Raw genomic sequence first — 22090 nt, forward strand, 5'->3', positions numbered from 1 at the left:
AGAACAAAACGACAGCAGCTTGTCTGTTCCCCTTCCCCCAATTCCCCAGCACTGTTCCCATCCACCCAATTACCCAATAAAAATCTTTAAAAAAAAAAAAAATATATATATATATATTTTTTTCCCCCAGGAGTCTTTCAAGACCCATAGTTCTATTTACATATATTTTTAGGATCAACTTTGAAAAAAGCCTTATTTTATTATAAAGTACCTGAAAGCACTTCTTCCAAAAGATTAGATTTTTTTTTATTTTAAAAATTTAGTCTTTATGAATTTGAGCCTGAATTTTAACAAGTGCATACAGTTGTGTAAACACCACTGTTAAGCTAGGGGTCAGTGCTGTCACTCCAGAAGACTTCCTGTGCTGCCCCCTGTTGTCAGCTCCTCTCCCCACCCAGGCCCCTGGTAACCCCCGATCTGTGTCTGTTTCTCACGTCACATCGTGTATACATGGAGCCAGCCGTAGGGCGTGCTTCGCTTGGAGTCCGGCGGCTTGTGCTTAGCACGGTGCTTGCGCTTGGGATCCACTCATCCACGGGCTGCACCTAGCAGTGGTGTGTCCTTTTTATTGATAAGTGCTCTTCCATTGTGTGAGGTACCAGTTTGCCCATTCCCCATCAGGATGTTTGAATGACTGTTAGGAGTCAAGATGCTGTGAACATTTGTGTGCACATTGTGGGCAGAAAATGGCTAGGAGTGGGACTGTGGGTTGTGTGGTAGGCGTCTCCCCGGATGAGAACCGCCAAACAAGCTGACTGGGTGCTTTCGGTTGATAGCGGAGACTGCAGCTTTCTTTTTATAATCAGTCCTTTTTTGAATGATGAAGTCCGGTTCTCCTAGAGCAGAAGCTGCTGAAGATCAGTGGCAATGAGAGAAGTCCGTGAGTGAGGACTGACTTCCAGATTTTGCTCAGGGCTTGTGTTTGGCTTGGGCGGGTGTCATTGTCTCCATCATACACGTGGTGAAGCTGAGCCTTGGGAGGGTTAAACGGCTTCAGTCCATGTAACTGGGTGTGGGTGCAGGAGGGACCATGGCAGTCACTGTACCTCCTCCCCTGCTAGACGTTAACGTGCGCCTCAGTAAACTGGGTGAAAGGAATTCCGTCTGGGAAGTTGGACCGTGACTAGAAGGTTGTGATGTCACTAAGGGCTGAGTGGAAAAGCTTGCTGTGGGCTGGCCTGCCGTTGGGTGCGGCTCTCGGAGGAGGGGGGAGGTGCCAGGAATAAAGGGTTTTTCATTTTGTGAAGTAACGTAAGTAAAAAGTTTTTAGTTGGTTCATCAAAAGCACTGGCATTGTCTTCATGTCAGTGTGTGCCAGTCTGGGTGGTGCCCCGCCCGCCCGAGACCCCGGTGCTTGGCACTGGCTGTGTGCTGCTTTGAAGCATTTACAATGCATCTGTAAATATAAAAGTGCCTTCTAGGAAAATGGACAAGGCACACCCTGAAAGAAAAAAAAGAATCTATGGAAAAGACTGAAATAAGAGGATTAACAGAGGGCTGTAATTTTAATTGTCGGGGTCACCGGTGGTCTGTATTCTTTTCATTTAACCCATTTATTCAGAATTAACTGAGAGGCCATTCTTATATAGTTCTTTGCATTTTAAGTGAGATTAAGAAATGAAAACATGTAGTGGACGGTTGTAATTTATTGAAAGATTCGTGAAGTTTCAATGACATTGTTAAGATATTTAATTAGTCTTATTAAAATATACCAACTGACCCTTTTAGGGAAGCTGATAAGTCATATAATAGCAGTTAAGAGCCTCTTTATTCTTTGCATTATACGATTAACTGTGCTAAGCAATTTATGCAAAGTTTTCATCTTTCTTTTTGTAAGCGAAGTTATCAGTTCTTCCTGAATAGGATTAATAGAGATAACATCATGTAATTAACAAGAGATGCAAAAAAGTAAAAGTACAATTGGTGTAAGAATTACATGAAAGAGAATGATAATTTCTTACCTTGAGTTTTTTAAGGAGTATAAAGAAAAGCAAAACAGCAATTATTTAAAAGGATTAAGGTACCTTTTCTTTCCCAGGATGGAATTACATTAGTGCTAAAGGTTCTGTTAAGTACGGTATTCGCAACTCAACGCAACTCAACGAGTCTTAAAATAATTCTGCGTTTGCTGGAGGGAACTGGTTGGTGATTGATTATCCTTTCTACCCTTGAAATGATGGAAGTCAAGAGAACCTGGGGTTGTGGGGCATTGCCCGAGGACAGGGTGCTGGCGGCGGGAGCAGTGGGCCGTTGAAAGAGCTCTTTATAAACCAGGAATGAAAATGTGGTTCATGTCTTGAGCTGTTTCTTGACAGTGTAACTTGGATAATTCACTTTTCACTCTGTGAGCCTGAGTTTCTTCATCCTTTAAAGGAAAAGTGAATTGTTCTGCCGGTTTCCTGCCACTGTGTTTATGAAAGAGATATTGTGCTTGGCTTTTGTCACTCAGGATGTGAAAGAGATGGCACATTACAGAAAACTCAGTTAATGGTGACTAAAAACCGAGTGTTATTTTTGACATAAAAGTGAGCAAGCCCTGGGTTGGCATAGCTGTCCTGTGACTTGATGAGGGACCTGTATTTTTTTCTACCAAATTCCAGGCGATAGGGGCAGAGGGTGCCTGCAGCTGGGGTGGCCCATCCGGGGGTGCCTAGTCGTCCAGAACCACCCAAGTTGGAATTTGAAGTTTCTAGCTGGTGCAGTGTTGTCCTCCTGTCACTGAGGAGGAAGTGAGAGTTTTTGCTAGGTAATTAGGTGGCAGTCTTTTCCACGTGGCTAGCCTTCTGGCCCCAGCTGAGCTGCGTGAGGAAGGAAAGAGAGCAGCGTCCGTGCTGAGCGGGACAGGAAGCGCGGGGCAGGCAGGTCGGGAGCTCGGCGGGGCTGCTGTCCGTGATGTTGCCCTTCGGTTTCAAAAGGGCAATGCTGATAATCGTCAACAAGCAGCTCTTAGCATCGTAAAGCTTAAGATTTTAAAGTTTGTTTAAGCATTCAAGCTCTCAAATCTGTTGTCTGCTGACGCAAATAGGGGCCCCGATGGGCCCGCACGTCTCTCCCGGGTGACTTCTGGGTCCAGCAGGAGCTGGCGTCTCCAGAGAAGTTACTGGTGTCGTTGTCCCTCTGCTTTATTTTGAGCCTCAGTCATTGACTTTCCTTCCGAATAGTATCTGTGTTCTCGGCCCTTTTTCCTGCTTGCGCTACCACCTGCCCTTATGCCGGCGTTTTCTGTCTTGGGAATGGGCCTCTTCCTGGAGGGCTGAGCGCCCTGACCATGGCAGCGGCCTCTTTCCCAGGGCTGGCCTCCCTCGTCTGCACAGCCAGCTCGGCCTGTGTTCAGCTCTGGGGCCTGCGGGGGCCCTCCATAACCTTCCCTGGCAGCCGGCCGGCCTAGGTCACCACACCTTGCCCGTGTCACTTAGCGTTAGTGCCTACAGCACCCCTTTTTCCATTCTTACTCTATTGAACCAGCTTGCAAAGCCAGAAATTCCCTTGTTGACTCCGCCGAGTCAGCTGTTTCTTTCTCGGATGTAGATAGAATCTCCAGGCCGGCCTCCTTCCCCAGCCTCTCGTGGGCTCATCACATAAGAACTGCTCACTTCTGGGCCCATTCAGGTCAGCATGGGATGGCCATGCACAGAATGCACGTGGGCTTATGGAACGTTGGGACATAGGGGACTGAAGATCAGGCCCTTCCATGCGGTATTCATATCAGGCAGAGAGCGTAGTAGCTCTGGAGGCGGGCGACCGGGCCTGAGTGCAGGCCGTGCCTCTTTCTAACCTTGAGCCCTGTGCAAGGTGTAACTGCCCAGAGGCCTCTGGTATGGGATCTGATGACAGCAGAGCAGCTGTCTGCAGAGCTGGCTCGCGGGGCGGCAGTGTGTGCGGGGCCCAAGCTGAGGTTTGGGCGCACAGGCTTGGGGGGAGGCTCAGGTGCCAGTCTCCAGCCGGCTTGGTGGGGTGGGGTGTTCTGGGCTCAGGTCAGAGCTCAGAGTTGTCCGCCCGGGGTAGAGGCCCACATGTGCCCTGTCAGACAGTCCTTGGAGAGCACTGCCCACTCGCCAGGACAGCATTTGTAGCAGCTGGGGCATGTGGCATGGCATGATCCAGGAGAGCAGGTGACGGCACCACGTGGCCAGCACAGCAGCATCAGCCTGAGTGGGCTGACCCGCCCACCTGAGCCTTCAGCGTCTTGGCACTGTGACGTTCACTTGTCGTTCAGGCCTCACCCCCTGGGCGCCTTCCTGTGGCTCTTGGAGGCCTCTCCATTCACCGCACATGAGAGGGTAGGAGGTGGTTTTTAATTGACCGGGGCTGGAACTGGCCCAGGTCACTTCTGCTCACATCCCATCGGCCAGAATTTGGTCACCAGCCACACTCCTTGCAGGACCGGCTGGAAAATGCAGCCTGGCTGGTGCTGGGGAAGGCCTGCGTCCCAGATGCGGTAAGCCGCAGCTGTGTGTGACCTGGTCGCGGCGGGACGTGGCTGTGTTTCCATAAAGGCAAACAGCACCGTCAGTATGGACTTGGGTTTTATTAGCACCCATGGCCCTGGAACTTGAGCGCAGTAATTATTGTTGCCATTCGTTCCCTTTGACTTCCATCCTCAGATACAAAGCCGTTGGCTAGAACTTGGGCAGATTTGGATCTAGATATCTGTGTATATATTGGCTTTATATTTTTATATTATAATATTTTTATAAAACAAAACAGTATATATTTGTTTTTATACTTTATAAATGGCTTTATATACTTATTTATAGATACCTAGTTACATCTGTCCCATGCTATGTGGGTAGCATGGTAAAATTTGCCATTATGCAAACTTGTTCCTACATCTTACTTTTCTTGAGCATTTTCTGGCTTAAGGAGCATAGTCCTGAGTTGTTGATCTGTATTTACTTTGAGGTTTGACCCTGTAAAAATGCCTTGTGGGTACTGTATGTAAGGGTGAACAGTTACTACTGAGCACCGCCTTCTGAGTAAAATGAAACACTTCTCATTGTCCTCAGGGCCTCCTGTGTGGCTGTTAGGAGTGTTGTGCATCTCACAGGTTTATGACTCTTCCATTCGATCGCTAGCCAAAGAGAAACTGGCCCGAGCTGTGCTCCTCTTTGCCTACGAGCGCTCCTCCTAACTTTTCATTCTCCAGGGAACTCCCGTGTTCTCTAAAAATGGGGAGATGGTTGCTGGGTGAGGAAGTCGCTCCCACATTCTTCTCACTTCCCCTCTGATTGTAGTACATCATTGCAGTTCAAGTTAAAATAATTTCTGTCCTACAGTTAAGTCAGAGAGATTCTGTTCAGCTCAGCTTCTCCTGGGTCGTAGTATATATCCGGCATCTAGCCATTAGTTCTTCCTGACGCGTCCAGCCTTTCGCCCACTCTCCGTGCTTTGTGGGCGGCGAGCTGGTCAACATGCCATGGTGTTTTGTTCGAATGTGGGGCTGGGGTTCCCTTGCTGTTAGAAATGGGCGTGCATCCATCCATTCAATGTGGTCGGGCATCTGCCTGTGTGAGCGTGGACATCCCTCGGTGAATAAAACAGACAGGGTCTCAGCCCTCATGGACCGTCACTGAGAGAGGTGGGAGTGGAGCTGAGAGGGGTTTAGTAGGTAGATTGCTAGAACTTGGTGACACCTTATCTGTGAAGGCTTTCTGGTTTGAATTCAGAGTGAGAATGTAGGGGGGGATCTGTGCTGAGGTATCTTTCACCTGATGAGGAAACGTGTCACTGTTGGAATCTGTGCATTCTATTCCTGGTGGAACGCTGTCTGTGAAAATGCTGATGCCAGGCACAGGGAGCCTTTGTTTGCTGGGTGCTGCCCTAAGTACTTGGTGCGAGTTCTTGCATCTTCCCCTGCGAGTTGGTAGGGTCTGTTACCCGTTCTACAGGTGGGAAAACCGAAGCCCTGAGATGTCCAGTCACGTGGTCCAGGCTGTGCTAGTTAGTGAGCAGGAGGGCTTGAAGACAGGCCTATCAGTGTAGCACCGTCCCCTTTGTCACTTCCCGTGTCAGATGGAGCCTTTAGGGTCAAGGGTATCTGGAAGTTAGAATGGAGTTCTGGTTCAGTATTAATCGCTGAAGAAAGAGTTTGTTATAGCTTGTGTATGTGGCTAGATAGCACATGCATAATTAGTAAAAGGAAAGATGGTTTGGGGAAGAGATGAAAAGCACAGTGTTAAAATTCCGAAGGGGGCAAGATACGTGGTCCCAACATATTTCTGGTTTAATACCAAAAAAAGTCTTTAGAAGTCATGAATATTTAAAATAATCTCCCAGGAAATCTGAAAGTGCTTAGACACCCAAGAAGTAACGTACGTAGTTCTGAGGCAGCTGAAATTTTTATTGAAAACTCACCACATCTGTGTCCCTCTGAGTTCGTTCTCTTAATTCAGCACCTACCTCCTCCTAGAAGAGGTTGAAGGGGGTTGAGGAAAGAATCCTTTCCCTGGTCTCAACCTATGGCAGAGTCAGAATCACAATGTGTGAGAAAAAGATATTATGCATAAAACTAAAGATAGAATACTAGCGCTATATTCTATAAATAAACACTGTGTTAACAATATCGTACTTAAGTTACCTGGTGAAATACACATGAACGTACACACTATGTATTTCATTGACTTCAAACAAAAAACAGCGTTTTTAACACATGAGGAAGAACGTGGCAGTGGAAGGCGGAAGGCAGCCTCGGGAAAACTGCCGATGCCGTGAGTAACAGTGTGAGAGCCTGTGCCGCAGAAGGGCTTTTCGAGCGCCTTACTATCCTAGTGACAATACTAACTGGTGAAAAGGATCCATGTCGGAGCACTGTATCAGTCATGTTGCAGATTAACCTGGTAAAATGTATACAGTTATTGGGGCAGGCGGTGTACCATTGTATTCTCACTTATAAGCTTCACCTCTCTCAGTCACTGACCCTTACTGCTTTGAGAGTGTCTTAACTAATGCCTTTATCTAGAGGTGAGACGTGGGGTCCCCCATTGTCAGACGTCAGTAAGTGAGAAATTCCTGGATTTCACCTCAAGTAATAGACAAAGATACGCGAGTTCACGCGTGAGGACTTGCTGCCCCATATGTTTCAGTAGCACCCAACATCTGTGTTTTTATAAAGAAGATGCAATGTTTGTGTTTAAACGTAATTTCTTTAACGTTATAGAGCCATAGGTCTTAGGGATTTGTGGTGTTTATACTGGTGTTCATTTTGCTTCATTCCTAAAATGCCATGCATGGGTAGAGCAGACTTCTAAAGAGAGAAGGAAGCCAATTGTAGTTTGAAAAAAGCCTTTTCAATGTTATAAAATGATGTCATTTAGTGGGAACAGCTACCTATATTAATGAAATGACAGGAAAGGCTTTAGAATTTTAAGTTTATGATAAAGGAGTATGATTTTTTTTTAAAGATTTTTATTGGTGAATTGGGGGGATGGGAACAGTGCTGGGGAATTGGGGGAAGGGGGACAGACAAGTTGCTGTCGTTTTTTGTTCTTCAGTCTAGTTGTGGAGGACGTTGCTTCACTGGCCCAAGTTGGCACCATCATTGCGCTCTTCCCTGGTGAGGCAGATCAGTCACCGGCTTCTGGACGGCCGCTCACTGCGGCTGCTGGCCGCTCACGCTGGCTGCTGGCTACACACGGTAGCCCATGGCAACCCACTGCCACAGGGACTGCAGCCTACGCCGTCGCCGGCGACTCACAGCAACCCAGCTCCAGGTTGAGCCGTTGTTCAGCATCTTAGCTGTAGAGGGCAGTGTCACTGGCCCTCATATGTGGGATCCGAACTGGGGCCCTCTGGCATCCCAAGCGAGTTCTTAACCATCGCGCCACTTGGCCGGCCCAGGAGTATGATTTTTAAAAGTAGAGAAATACTGGCTAAGTTTCAAAGAAGGAGGTGTTATTGAATGAAAATTATTTTGATGATATGTATAATTCTTCATGGAGAAGTGAGAGAAATTCTGAGGCTTTTTTTATATGCCTCACAAGAAAACGTGAGGCTTTCTTAAGCAAATAGAGTGTTTTTTAAAAATCTCTGAATTTTTGAAAGACCAACTGAAAAGTGTAGTAATTTTAGTTTGTATCTATAGAGTCCTACTTGTAATATGCAGTTATTGAAAAATGTGAAGCTGTAAGAGTTCAGAATTGTTTATCCAGTGGAATCCAACTGTGTAACGTTCCTTTTGCGGTGACACAGTTTCTTGGCTAGTTTGCATCCCCGCCCTGTCAGATCGCTGACTCTGTTACCGTGCATGAAGCGGACCTCTTTTTGCTCTGAAGTGAAGCGCTGCATAGCTGCAGCTGATGGTTGTGTTGAAAAGGCAGCAGAGGACAGCGCGTTTGAGATGAGTGTCAGGACGTGGAGAGCAGATACTTAGTCTTTCGGATTAACGGGCAGGAAGGTCAGCAAGTGTGTGCTTTCGTAGCTTAAGAATGTTTGTGTGGCGCTGTCGCAATATGGAAACACCAAATTAATTGTTAGATACTCCATTTTGTTGTTTGACTGTTTCATTATGGCAGCGTCACTTATTTTGTAACATGTAGTTATTTATAGACACAGGACGGGGTGTGGGGGCTATAGGAGATAAGTTACTTGATGTTTGCAGAGGAAAACTTGGAACCCTGTGTTCATTTCGGGAGATTACAGATGATTTCCCTGCCTTTCATCCTGTTTTTCTCTGTCCTTCAGGGCCCTCCTGAATTCCCTCAGCACAACCCTGGACCTGTCCCCAACAACTTCAGCCAGCCCCCACGACTTCCTCTCCAGGACCAGTGGAGAGCCCCACCCCCGCCCCAGGAGCGAGACCCTTTCTTCTTAGGAGGTAAGGGATGGTGCAGAGCCGAAAGACAGAGCTGTACAGGTGAGGTGCCTGAACACATTTGTGTTTTAACCGGGATTTAGCTCCCAGTAGGAGATTGGATTAAGAGTGTCCGATGTTTGTACCATAACACCCCTGTGTTTCCTTTCAAATGCTAAACTTGGACATGATTGGTAACGGAAATGGGAAAATCTCATGTAAAGGGGGAAATCATTTACAGAAAGTGACTGATGAAGCAGCTGAGAAATTAGAGGCCAAGTCTAGACTTCTTTCAAATGTTCGCCCCCTGCCCCCGCTTGTCATTTCAGTCGGTAGGAAGGAGGGCTGCATCACAGGGCTTTGCTGTGAAATGCGTGTTCCGTGTGACCTGAGGGTGACCGTGCTGCCCTCGGTTTCAGGTGAACCAAGGTTCCCGAGTCATCTCTTTCTGGAACAGCGCAGCCCCCCTCCACCGCCACCTCCGCCCACGCTTCTTAGCAGCAGCCACCCTGTGCCCACGCCCAGCCCCTTAGCCTTCACTCAGCCGGGACCAGCGTTTAATCAGCAAGGACAGCAGCCGGTGTTCCCCCGAGAGAGGCCCGTCAGGCCCAACCTCCAGCCTCCGGGGCCAGTGGGCATTCTCCACTTCAGCCAGCCTGGGTCAGCAGCCACGCGGCCCTTCATCCCTCCTCGACAGCCCTTCCTGCCGGGACCCGGACAGCCGTTCCTGCCCGCGCACGCACAGCCCAGCCTGCAGGTACGTGCTCGCGGCCGGCGGGGAGCAGCCTGAGGGTGTGTGGGCACCTGGGCCTCGGCGGGGCCGAGACCAGGTTTCATGCCGTCCATTCTGCTCGTCTCCCAGGGTGTGGAGGTTGAAGGGGAAGGCGCCGATCGTAGAGGAGCTGCTTAGTAAATGACAGTACCGTTCATCTCCTTAACCGTAGGGAAAGTGGGAAAAGGGTGGGCTGTTTTTTGGGAAATGAAAACTCAGTATTTAGATTTTTAAAGGGTTACACTGCTAACACAGGTAGGACGTGTTTTGAAAATAACTTTGCTCAGCTTTGGCGGAGCCGTACGAGGGTTAGCAGTGGACACACAGCTCCGCATGGCGTCCTGCTCCTGTAGCCTGTAGTGGGAAGGTTCTTAGCGGGGAGGAAGCCGGTGCTGCTCGTCCCCTCCCTGTGTGAAAGGGTCGCGTGCCTTCTGCTGATGGCTGGTGTCGCGTGGGCTGCCCTTGACTGTGAGGTCCTCACTCAGTCTGTGCCTTCTTGTACTTGACATTTAGTGTTGAAACGGGTAGCGATGGTACGCTTCGCTCAAGCAACGATTTGGGAGCACATAGGGTTTGCATCTGAGTCAAAAAGGAAATTGATTATCTAGGGTGTTAAAGTAGGATGCAATGGTTTTTTGCTTTTCTTTTTATTAAAAAACACACGGTGACTCCATCTTTATTGCAGAACTAGCTGAGTATAGATAAGGATGTAAAGAGGAAATTAAATAAGCCCATCATCTGAAACAGTCGCCACAGCATTGGGTGCCTGTGTGCTGTCTTCGGTGTACCCTGCCTCATCAGCACGCTGTCTTCCCGGTTAACCCATGGCCGTGGAATTAATTACCTTTCAGCGCACTGTGTAAACTGCTGCCCAGGGCTGCGTTTTGGTTTCAGCACTTGGGTACCAGAAACCGTACGCCAGGGAACAGCCTTGCGGTTGTATTTGCATCCTGAGTAACTTCCTTAGGACAGACCTGGAATTTTGGGAGTACAAGGACTTAGGGCAAATATGATATTACCTTCATCAGCAAATCTGCAATGCAATCATACCACTTAAGGTTGCCTTCTGGGGTTGGGGTTTTTAAGGGAATGGCTGAGTTGGAACATAATAGTACACCCGTTTATAAACTTTCTCTTTCTTTTGGCATGGAAGGGGCCCCTGCACCCCCCACTGCCCCCTCCACACCAGCCCCAGCCGCAGCCCCAGCAGCCCCCGCTGCAACCGCCCCCACAGCACCAGCCGCCGCCGCAGCACCAGCCGCCGCCGCAGCACCAGCCGCCGCCGCAGCACCAGCCACATGCACCTCCGCCACCGCACCAGCACCTCTCCGTGCCGCCGCCGCCTCTGATGCCCATGGCGCAGCCCCAGTTCAGGCCTCACGTGCAGACAGCTCAGCCCCCGCCGAGCAGCAGCCGGGTGCAGTGCCCCCAGCGCCAGGGCCTGCGGCATGTAAGTGTCCGCCGGTCTCCAGCCCCTTCCGGCATGTCTTTCAAGTCGCAGAACTTAAGGGCCCAACTGGGGAGGCGGGCCAGCTCCCAACTCTGATTTAATTAACAAAACATGTAGCACATTTTTCTGCAGTGAGTGCATGTTTAAAAACCGCTTAGGAGATTGGGTTTCTTGACTACAGAAATTATAACTTCCCTTTGTGCCTGAAAGACTGCATTCATATTATTTACTTTAACACCTTTTGTATATCTGGTATTCCTATAGTGATGATATTATTAATTAATGGACACATAACTTCAGAAAATACTTTCAGGTGACACTGTACCTTTTGCCAGTGGCTTATTTTTTTATGTACAGATTATCTCCGTCTCCTTGGGCCCTGAATAAATAAGTGAATTCAGGGAGAATTTATGGAATATCCTCTATTGCCAGACAATCCTCTAGTTCCTGAGAATCAGCAGTGAACAAGAGAGATTTCCTGCCTACTTGGAGCTTGTGTTTAAATGTGGGAGACTAACAGTGCATTTATTTGGGAGGTTATACTCTGTGTGGTTGGTCATGCCTCGAAAGAAACGGAAGCCTGTGTGCCTTGTTCTCCATCCAATAACTAACCCTTTTAGGAACCGCCTATGGTTAGCCTTCTAGGCTGTAAGGTGAGACGGGGTTTTCCTTTTAGCACTGTCCCTGTGACCTGGAGCTGCAAGCATCACTTAGCTACTTTGAATCTCAGATTTTCTTGTACCTGCGTCTTTCTTTCTTAATGTGACACTGAGACTGGAATGACAGAAGAAATAAGGATTTCCAGATCTGGGAAGGGGGTGGCTCGTAGCCCAGGCTTCATTTTGTTAGAGCAGTGGCAGATTGCATGCTCGGCCTGTGCCCTTGCACCCTGATGGGCAAGCAGTCCCCCAGTCACGTCTCTCAACTCCTCCAGGTGTCAGGTCTCTTTAAGAATCCTGAGGATGAACACGCCCGTGTTTACTCTTCAGGTCAGACGAGCAGGTGTCTTTCTCCTTTGGGGAGTACTTTTTTCAGGACACTGACTTGGGGGTGCTTGACTCTTTTCTGGTCCCCCCTTAAATTTAGAGGCCCAGCACAAGTGGCTGTGCCAACTCCTGTGCAGATGAAGTCCTTTGTCGGCTCTCAGTTCTGTTACAAATGTCAGCCCCCCAACTCAGGCACCAACTGCAGTCCCCTGGTGTGACTGCCATACAGTGGAGCCTGTCTGCAGGCAGCTGGGGTCCCTTTACCAATCCCAGTCCTTAACCCTGAGCAGGGGACATTTAGGCGTGAGAAAAGGATCCATCCATGGGAAACGCTTCTGTGTGCCTTTCTGTTCCTCCCCCCAAGTGTCCTGGTGTAATTTGAGTTTTCCTTTCTGTGGTAGAACATGACTTCTCAGAACGTGAGCAAGCGGCCGATGCAGCAGATGCAGCCCACTGCCCCGAGAAACAGCAACCTGCGGGAATTGCCCATAGCGCCGCCGCACGTGCTGGAGCTCAGCAGCCGCTGCCCCTCCACGCCTTCGGCCCACGTGAAGCCCATGGTCAACACGTCGCCCCCCACCAGGCCCGGGCTGGGGCCCCGGAATGCACAGGGCAAGGCGGAGGTGCAGGTCAAGCCGGTCAGCCCTGTGGTCCAGCCCAAAGAAGAAGCAAAAGCAGAAGCAGAGGTGGGCCTCTTGCTAGAGCTGGGTCTGGCCTGCGGTGGGAAGCTTGGGCATCACCTGTGCCTCTCAGTGCCCTCGGACCCGGCCAGGTAGTCACCAGGTCTGCCCTCCCACTGCGTCGCTGCTGGGCCCCTCTCACCTGACAGCGGTTCACACTTCCACTCCCACGGGGTCACAACCTGAGATCGGCTCTGTGTATTTGCAGTTAGGTTGTGTGTAGCAGAGTCTGTATGTACTGGGGCTTGGCAGGCGGTTTCTGAACAGGGCTCAGATAGTAACTATTTTAGGCTTTGTCATCCAAACTATCTTGTAATTACTCAGCTCTGCTGTTTCAGCAGGAAAGCAGTTACAGACTGTTGTTACATCAGCCAGCGTGGCTGTATCAGGAAGACTGGGACAGAATCAAGTGTTGGGCCAGGTTTGACCCATGCGCTGTAGTTAGCTGATCCCTGATAAGTACTGTTACATGTCTGACTTTTTCTTGTTTTACACTGTGTACAACTAGAAGAGAGGGCTGCTGTTACTTTTGGCGTTTACATAAGATGGGGGTGGGGGGTGGTTTTGTGTTGAATTTTTTTATTGTTGATTTTTAAATAGGTATAGATGTTGTAAGAATAACTGCAAGTTGGCATGTTACGTGGCTTCCAATTGAGATTGTATTTGTACCTTGATTTAGTTTTGGCCACTTGATTATTTTTTGCCTAGGGAGCGATTCAGCATTAGTACAGTATTGATCATGAACTTTTTAATTAGCTCCTGTTAAATATTAGTAAAACCTATGGCTGGGACAAATCCCTTGAAGCCGCTGGTCTCCTAGCAAAGAAATGATACGCTTGTCTAATGCTTCCATGCAGTCAAGAGTCAGCCCTGGGCTATTTTCCTAGAGATACGATGCAGAAGGTGGGCAGGGCCTGTCAAACACAGGTTCTCGGGAAACACAGTCATCTAACGGAGCACAGGTGAGAAACAGCCCTTGGAGTGGCCCACCACTGCCAGCACCAGGGCCCTGAGCAGGTGGCTTCACTTCTCACAGGCCTCAGCGTCCTTAGCTTAATGGTGTTTGTGCAGGACATGTTATTGACAGAGTTCATATGGAATGGAACAAACTAGCATCACGTATTAACTTAAAAGAGTGGCATGAAGAGGTTCCTTAGAGAAAAAAAAAAACATAGGCAAGTCATGCTTTCTTAATTATATAAAAACCATTAACACTGGTTTTATCTTTATCTTTCAATCACTTGAATGGGGGGATAGTCAGATTTTTTTCTAATAAATTAAGATAGCAGTTGTAATGTAGTGTTACTAAATCAGAAATGTAAATATAAAGGCAAAATAATTCAGTTAACATTTAATGAGATCTTACTAGAAGAAGAGTGACTTTTGGTTTTAAAAACAGTATATGAAAAAAATGTAGATTTATAGATTGAATTGGGGTAGTTTATAAAAAGAAATCCTTGCTAAAAATTTTACTCTGCTTTATTTTATATAGCTGTCTTGTAACTCGTATATGTAAATTAATTTAGTTCAGAAAAATTAAGTCCACATACACTTGACTTTTCTGACAAAAGCGGCCGTCTGGGTGCACCCCTGGCCACATCCAGCTGCCCCTTCCGTAACGGCTGATCTAAGCAGGGCCCTGTGGCCGTCGTCCATAGAACCAAACAGGTGCTTTTTGGGTGAGGTGGACCTAGCAGGTGCCCACTGTGAGAGCTGAATGTCTTCATTTGATTGCTCTCAATGTCCACTGCACATAGAACGGGACCAAGAGTAAAGGTCTTTCCTTTTTACTACGTCTCCTATCTGTTGTGCTTAGGTAGGTGTCATTCGTTTTCTCAGTCACCTCATCGACAATGGTGCCTGTTTAGGAGCATGTCCACCTGTGCTCTTGCACCTGTCGCAGCTCTTTCCCGACTTGGGGGAAAACGTCCTCGTGAGTGTCTCCCCGGCTGGCTGTTCCTCCCGCACGCCCTGCTGTCCACCTCTCACCCACCTGTGCTCCCGTAGCCGCCTGCACGCAGCTGTCCAGTCCGTCCTGGACTTTGCAGGGAGATTACCGAGTTGTTCAGGATTGCTTCACAGTGACAAGCGAGCCCCGCTGAGGGCCTGACTCTGTCCTGTTGGTCTAGTGTACGAAACTCTGGGGGCGCCGCTGGAGTCTTCAGCTGCATTTTGGTCTTAATTCCTAATTCTTAAGGTTTATTTGTTAATGGCTGACCTCTAGACAGATTAAATCCTATTCTTCTGTGAAAGATCTGTGGATGAGGAGATCTACGATGTTTTTAGAGAAAATTATTACCATTTCTAACAAATGCTTAAGTTATAATTATCTTAACCATCCTCGTTGGATGGTTTTTATGAACGTTACTGGACTTTTTCAAAGATCTTTTTGATAGATTTTCAGAGCTATTGGGGCTGGCATGTTAAAGGCATTCCTCATGGACTGTTAATATTCCAATACTGCTGTTGGTAGCATTTTGATTCTGAGGAGAGTGCATGAGTTCAAGGTCAGAGAGATTGACTTGTGCTGTTCATTATAACCAATTATTCTGTGACAAATGAGTTTGAGATCAGGCTGAAAATTCTGTACGAAAAATCAATAGTTCTAATCAGGCCCTTTCAGGTCATTTACACCCCACCTTTTGTTGGTTTGTCAGAGAAGAGCCAGATAAAACCTGTGTGACAGCACGGCCTCCTACTGTTGCCGCTTCCATTCGAAACATATTTTGATATCTTAAATGAATAGTTTAATTGGTTTCAAACTTGTAAATGAGTGGAAATTTACATTATTTCATTTTAATATTCTAATAGGATATTTTTCCAAATGAGCTTTAGCCTGTGTGATTTTTTTTTTCCCCCTCCCCAGAGGAAGGAGTTATACTTAAAGTCTGTGAGCAGATTTTGAAGAGTGTCTTCAGATTCTGAATTAAAGGGCTTTGGAATTTTGCATTTTCTTAGTTTGTTGACGTTAATTGTGACGGTTGCCTTGCCTGGCGCTCCCGAGTGAACCGCGCTTGTTCTCTTGCAGTTTCCTGATGAAGATGAAGAGACGAGGTTGTATCGCTTGAAGATAGAGGAGCAGAAGCGCCTCCGGGAGGAGATCCTGAAGCAGAAGGAGCTACGCCGGCAGCAGCAGGCGGGCGCCCGGAAGAAGGAGCTGCTGGAGAGGCTGGCGCAGCAGCAGCAGCTCTGCGCGCCCCCGCCGCCCGCGGCCGAGCGCGACGAGCGGCCGTCCTCGCCCTCGCCCACCAACGGCAGCCCCTTGTTACCCTTCCCAGGAGCCCAGGTCAGACAAAACGTGAAAACCAGACTTCTCGTGAAAGGTCAAGATGTCCCTGTCTCCAATATTCAGCCCCAAATCTCAAATTCGGTGCCATCTGGTGCTAACATGCAGTACCCAGGACAGCAGATGAAACCACTGAAACATATGAGACAGGCCAGGACGGTGCCCCCAGGCCCGGTGCAGCACAAAGCCCTGCCCGGGCTGCCTCCGGATGGGGAGGGGCCGCCGCCCCCCTCACAGGCCGCTCGAGCCGCTGCGCTCCAAGGCCGGCCCCCAGACCCCAAGACCGGCGCGAAAAGGACTGTCATGCACCGGGCCAACAGCGGCGGCGGAGACGGGCCGCACGTCAGCGCCAAAGTCCGGGTGATCAAGCTGTCCGGCCGGGTAAGTTGACGAGCTCAGCGGTGCCTCTGGAGGGCGTGCTCCCTGCACTCCAAACGCCCTCATTCTCAGAGCAGGCTTGGAGGACAGGCCACTCAGAATGGCGTCTGCTGCGCGCCTGAGACCCCCCACCCCACCCCCCCCGGGGCTGGGGCGAGAGCACTGGCCCTTCAGCCCTGCTCCCAGCTGTCTCTCTGAGTCCCAGTGAAAGACCAGCGTGACGATCCTCAGTTAGACCGTTCTCAGTTTTAGCTTCTTTTTATAGGTAATTTGTGGCAGAAGCATCAAGCTTGTTTTAAAAATAAAATGTCCTTGACCACAAAGCGAGTAATTTGTTGCGTGTAGCATTAGATTCAGTGAGCACTGGGGTGAGTGGGCTTGGGGACAGTGCATGTGTGTGTGTGCTGTGTGTTCTTTTGAGCAGTTTTGTTCCAAAGACTGTTTCTTCTCTTTTCAAGCTAATTTCCCCCATTTGGGGGAAAAAAAAAAGACTAACAGAGTTCTAGAGTGAAATCACGTATGACCTTCCCACATGCTTTCAAAAGCGGGGCATACGTCATTTCTGCCTTCACTTCTGAACAGGGCCCGTTCAAGGTCATTGCTGGAAAGACAGAGCAAGTGCAGGTTTCCAGGGCAGGCTGGACGAAGCCAGCACTTAGATAAACGTGCTGCCCAGGCTCCCCTGGCAGGGGTTCTCCCGTCAAGAAGCCATCTGTAGAACCCTGCTTCCTTATCCTGTCATGTCTTGACTTACAGAAGGAACTCTCCTCTCTTGCTTTAATTGCAGGGAACTTGGCAGCGAACGCTAGACAGCCTGTGTAATTGTTGTGCTCTATGACAACGCTTCCCATTGTGTGCAGTTTGTATAGTGAGGAAGAAAGGGGAGACACAGGCTTGTACAGCAAACCAGCCAGTGATGGTGACTTTACAAACGACAGAATGCTTACAGTGAGAAAGGGAACACCCTCTAACTCTCAGGCCGCCCGTCCAAGGAAAGCAGGCCGTGGAGGAATGGGTGGAAGGACCAGGTGTGGCACCGCCGCACCCTGGGCTGTGCTGGATTGAGAAAGGTCCTTGTGAGGTGTTCAAGCACTTGAGTTTGAATTGCTTTCATCTCTAGGTTTGTACACTAAAAACGTGAAGTTCTCCACGTGCTATAAGAAAAATTTTGATAGAATAATATGACTTGGGAATTTCATATTCAGCAGGATGCATACTTTTGTTTTATCCAAATCTGTTTTTGTCACCTCCATTCATTGTGATTCAAGATGTTGATAAACAGATGGCCTGTGTTCCATTAAATTATTTTAATATTGTATGAGTTTGTTACCTTTAGGTGAGAACCCGAGGGCTAATCACTTTGCAGAGTATTTGTGGCCTTTTGCTTTTGACCTTGTTTTAAGCACACTTTGTCAGTGTCTCACCTTTCCCCTTGAGTTACGAACAGGAGGCATCCTGGGGCCAAAGTCAGGAATAGACTTTTCTGGTAGCCCCACGCCATGGCGGTGCTGTGTGCTCACGTGGCTGGTGGGAAGTGGAGGCCACGTGCGTGCACTCACGTATGGCGGGCCGGGGGTGTGGTGCAGCTCGGCTGTCACAGACCCGCTTTCAAACTAATCAACACCTTTCCTTTCAAAGAATTTATCTACTTAGATTTTTGCTGTCTCGGGACGGCTAGTTGGCTCAGGTGGTTAGAGCACAGGGCGCAGGCTTATAACACCAAGGTTGCCGGTTCGATCCCCACATGGGCCACTGAGCTGTGCCCTTGACAACTAGATTGAAACAACTACTTGACTTGGAGCTGATGGGTCCTGGAAGAAAACACTGTTCCCCAACAAATTTATTAAAAAAATTTTTTTTGCTGTCTTTTTCTCCAATGGGAAATTTTTTTTTTTTTAAATATCAGGCCATATTCTAATATCTAAGTCATGCTTTCTAATTTTATAATATACAGAAAGACAACTGAGGAATTTTGCATGAAAGTAGCTGTCTGCCAAACTGGAGTAGCTCTTTAGCTCTTTTCAATTCTTTAGTAAGTTAACTAACCAACATGTTCTCGGTCACTGGTAGGATTTATTCCAACAGTTCCTCCGTAACTTGTTTGCCACTTTCGACTTCTCAGAAAATAAATGTCTTGTTTGTAACTCTGAACTAGTACAAAAAGTATTTCCTAATGGCCAGGCTTTTTTGTTTTGTTTACTTAGTTTGGGGGCAGGTAAGAACTATTTTTAAGAGAACATAATTGTGCTTATTTCAGGTGATGCAGAAGCAAATAGTCCTGTGGGTGCTGTGCGTGCTCACACCCCTCCTGGCTTGCTTCCATCCCTGCTGGTCCTTCTCCCCTCCCCTCGGCCATGGCGTTAATACCCAGCCTGTGCCCTGTGGCCTGAGCCCACAGCTGGACTGGCCACTGCAGCGAGGCTGATGGGCCGCTTAGCATTTGGGAGGATTAACTTGGACTTGTGCAGAGTATTATTTATGCCTTTCAAGTTTATAACGAATATAGTTAATTAATACTATGTTAACATAATTAATTTTGATTCATGTTCTTCTTGTATTTTGGCACGAGCCCTGGACTTCTTTACATCCTGTTAGTACAAAAATACACTATATATTGTCCTTATAAGATTTCCTGGAGAGATTCACCCTGGAGAGTCAGCTTCATTTCCGTCGCTTTCTCCTAACTGAGGCTGGCATCTGATGTGCTTAATTAAATTATTCTCCACATCCAGTGGTCTCCTGGTTCCACTAGTCGGTCTCTAGACAGGACAGGAGGCGCGCAGCCCGCAGTGCCGTTGTAGGAAGTGTGCCCTGGTGGTGATCCCAGTTAGAGCGCATGTCCCCAGGAGCGTCAGGAAGCAAGATTGCCTCGCCACTCCTCCGCCGCGCGGATTGGAAATGTCTCCCAGCTCACTCAGGATTCTCTGCAGGTACTTTTACCTGTGAGGTGAGGGCGGATCACCGTCTAGTTCTCTTCTGTCATTTTCCATATTGCATTACTTATTAAGTAATTCACCTTTGGATTTTATTAAATTGGTGTTTTTGAAAGGCGAAGGAGCCTGAGTCTTAAGGCAGGATTTTTGGTCTTCTGTCTCCTCGATTCTATTATCTTTAAAGTGATGTTAATTCACTCCAATCATTGTTTCTCTTTGTCACAGCTAATGCATTTAGACACGGGAAGCATTTCAAAACGAATTGAATACAAGTTGTCTCCTGGTGTTGGTTCTCACACAGCTGCGGAGCCCAGGGTGGTTGTCCGGGTTTGAAGCTGGCAGAGTGCCTCTCCACTTCCTTCCCGGCTCTCTGTGACATCCCGCTGTTGGCCGTTCTGACAGTCTTTTCATGGGGTGTGGAGGCTGGCGCTGCCCCTCACCAGGACCAACAGCATGTTTGTACCCGACAGTGGGCCATGGTAGAAACAATGGCTTTGGGTAGCGAGGCCCGTGTTTGGATGCTTGTCCCTTATTACTTGTCCTTGGAGCCCTCAGCGGTCATTTCGTTTCTCGGAACCTCAGCCTCCAGCCTGTAAGTGAGGTCACTAAGGTTGCTGTGAGGGACAGGTGAAACCTTGTAACCCCCAGACGTGCTCCCTGCACCCCCATCTTCCTGTGAGCATGCCAGGGCCTTTCTAGACAGAAGCCGTTGTGCGATTTGATACCATCTAGTGGTGGTAGTGCCAGCTGTTTGCCAGGTTTAACGTGCGCTCCACATCCTGAGGAGGTAGGTGCTGTTATTCTCATTCACAGTAAGCTCAGCCTCAGAGAGGCTGTGTTAGTGGCCCAGGGCCACACAGCTGCTGACTGGCGGAGCGAGGCTTCCGACTCCTATGCGCCTTACTGTTATCTGTAAGAGTTTGCTATGGGCCAGCCGAGTGGCTCAGCTGGTTAAGAGCTCGCTCAAGAGTGTGAGCTCTCAGCAACATCAGTTTGATTCCCAGCTCAAGCTGAGCTGCCAACAGGTGGCAGGATGGCTCAGCTAAAAAAAACAAGCAAAAAAAAAATTAAGAGTTTGCTGCTGCTTTTTCCCATAGTGTTACTTCCTCCTTAATGAGAGATAGTATTCTGTTTCCAGAATATATAGCTGTCGCAGTTGATGCAGAAAATTCTTAGCGGGGCTTTTGGAATAAGGATGTTGACTAAGTTTCATTGTGCTGGCCAGTGGTAGTGACTGGCTAGAGAATACGCTGAGAAGGATTTAGGAGGCACGAAAAAGGACCAAGGCTGGAGCCATAGCGTCAGCTGTAGCGCGGGCCTGGAAGGTGGCTGGTTTCCATCATTGCTGTTCTAGAACCGTGTGGAGTAACCAGGCAACGGAGGAAGCGCGTGGCCCCTGGCCTGGGGAGGTGCGTGGTGGAGTGTCCTGCTTCATTGTGGCCAGGACGCACTGTATGCGATGATTGCATCTTAGGACACTTCCGTGTAATCCTGTTAGGCACATTTTATAGTGAAAACATGGGGGGATTTGAAATTAAAGAGACGTTTTCTTATGAGGCTAATCAATCTCTGTATATGTGATCTTTAGTTTTCCCCCCACGTATTTTGTCCAGATTTGTTAGGTGAGATTACAAATGGAGCAAATGAATGCGTCTTATAAAGCGTGTTACATATGGGCAAGTGTTGTTTCTAAAATGTCATGTGCCTCCCTGAATGTTACTAATATAAGTGATCTGTACAGAATTGCTTGGTGGAATGGTCCTCTTTATTACTTAAAATATGAAAATATTCTCCATTTGCTCATTTCTCAGAAAGCTACTTTTTAAGTATTTAATTTTCAGAAACCAAAAAGCCTTGTTAAATCATAATTTTGTCCATAACCAATACATAATCCAGAAAAAGTATTGAAACAATAACAGCAATATAAAAATATAAAATGTTTACTTAGTAGAAACTTACTATAGCCATTCCCAGCCATTCTTTGCGATGAAACACCAGAAAAAGGACCTAGAACAAGCGCGTGCCACAGGAAATTCCTTTATTAAGGAGTTAGGCCTGCAGCTCTGTCTTCTGGGTCGGGAAACAGGAAGCTTTGAAGTTTCATGCTTAGTGGTTTCTTGTGCATGAGTGTAAACGTGGTTACCTGCCCGGGGTCCCCGCCCCCCCCTTGAGGTGAGGGAGCTTCCTCCAGGGCGGCTGTGAGGTTTAATGTCACCAGTGTGTGAGGAGAGTGGCACAGTGGCCAGCGCGTGGCGGCAGCTCAGTAAACACACTGCCCTCTCCTTGTGGTTGAAGGAGGTGGCGCTGGCTTTTTGAGAGCTGCAGTTTAGAGGGTTTTCAGAAAAAGAGCATGTCCTGAATTCACTGCTTCATTCTAATGGAGGTGTTCCAAGGTTTAGGAGTTTGTCAGCAAGTTAAGTGAGCAGCCCTTGTTCGCTGGCCACACAGGGACGTGGGGGCAGCACAGACGCCTCCGTAGGACGGCCAGCTGGGCTGCGGCTGTCAGGCAGGGTGCCTGCAGGGGCGCCCGGGCTTCTGTGAGCTACTTCTGGGGTCGCACTGCCTTTGTAGGTTTCCTCCCTTCTGCCAGCTCTAAAGTCACTCTCAGGTTTTCTCCAGGGAGGTGGTAGAAGAGGTGATATGTACATACCTGATCTTGGGGGGGAAAGATGTTTTATTTTGATAAAATTTTCATTTAAGAGAAACTGAGAAAATAGGATACGGAATCCTGTACATCCTTATCAGATCACCAATGGTTTGTGTTTCGCTGTGTTTGCTTTGTCATTGCTCACTTTTTGCCCTTCCCCTCCCTCCCTC

The 22090-nt window shown here is 48.2% G+C and overlaps 1 protein-coding gene across 1 annotated transcript in view; it reads left to right on the forward strand.

Annotated features, from left to right (window-relative positions):
* Positions 1-22090, forward strand: part of RBM33 (RNA binding motif protein 33) — an 85994-nt gene that overhangs the window by 41566 nt on the left and 22338 nt on the right. Inside the window, exons 10-14 of the mRNA XM_019659088.1 lie at positions 8680-8812; positions 9208-9545; positions 10714-11010; positions 12398-12682; positions 15705-16343. Coding sequence (XP_019514633.1) covers positions 8680-8812; positions 9208-9545; positions 10714-11010; positions 12398-12682; positions 15705-16343 — 1692 coding nt within the window. The remainder of the gene's footprint in view (positions 1-8679; positions 8813-9207; positions 9546-10713; positions 11011-12397; positions 12683-15704; positions 16344-22090) is intronic.

Source organism: Hipposideros armiger, unplaced genomic scaffold (genome assembly GCF_001890085.2).
Source record: "Hipposideros armiger isolate ML-2016 unplaced genomic scaffold, ASM189008v1 scaffold_295, whole genome shotgun sequence".
NCBI classification, from domain to species: domain Eukaryota; kingdom Metazoa; phylum Chordata; class Mammalia; order Chiroptera; family Hipposideridae; genus Hipposideros; species Hipposideros armiger.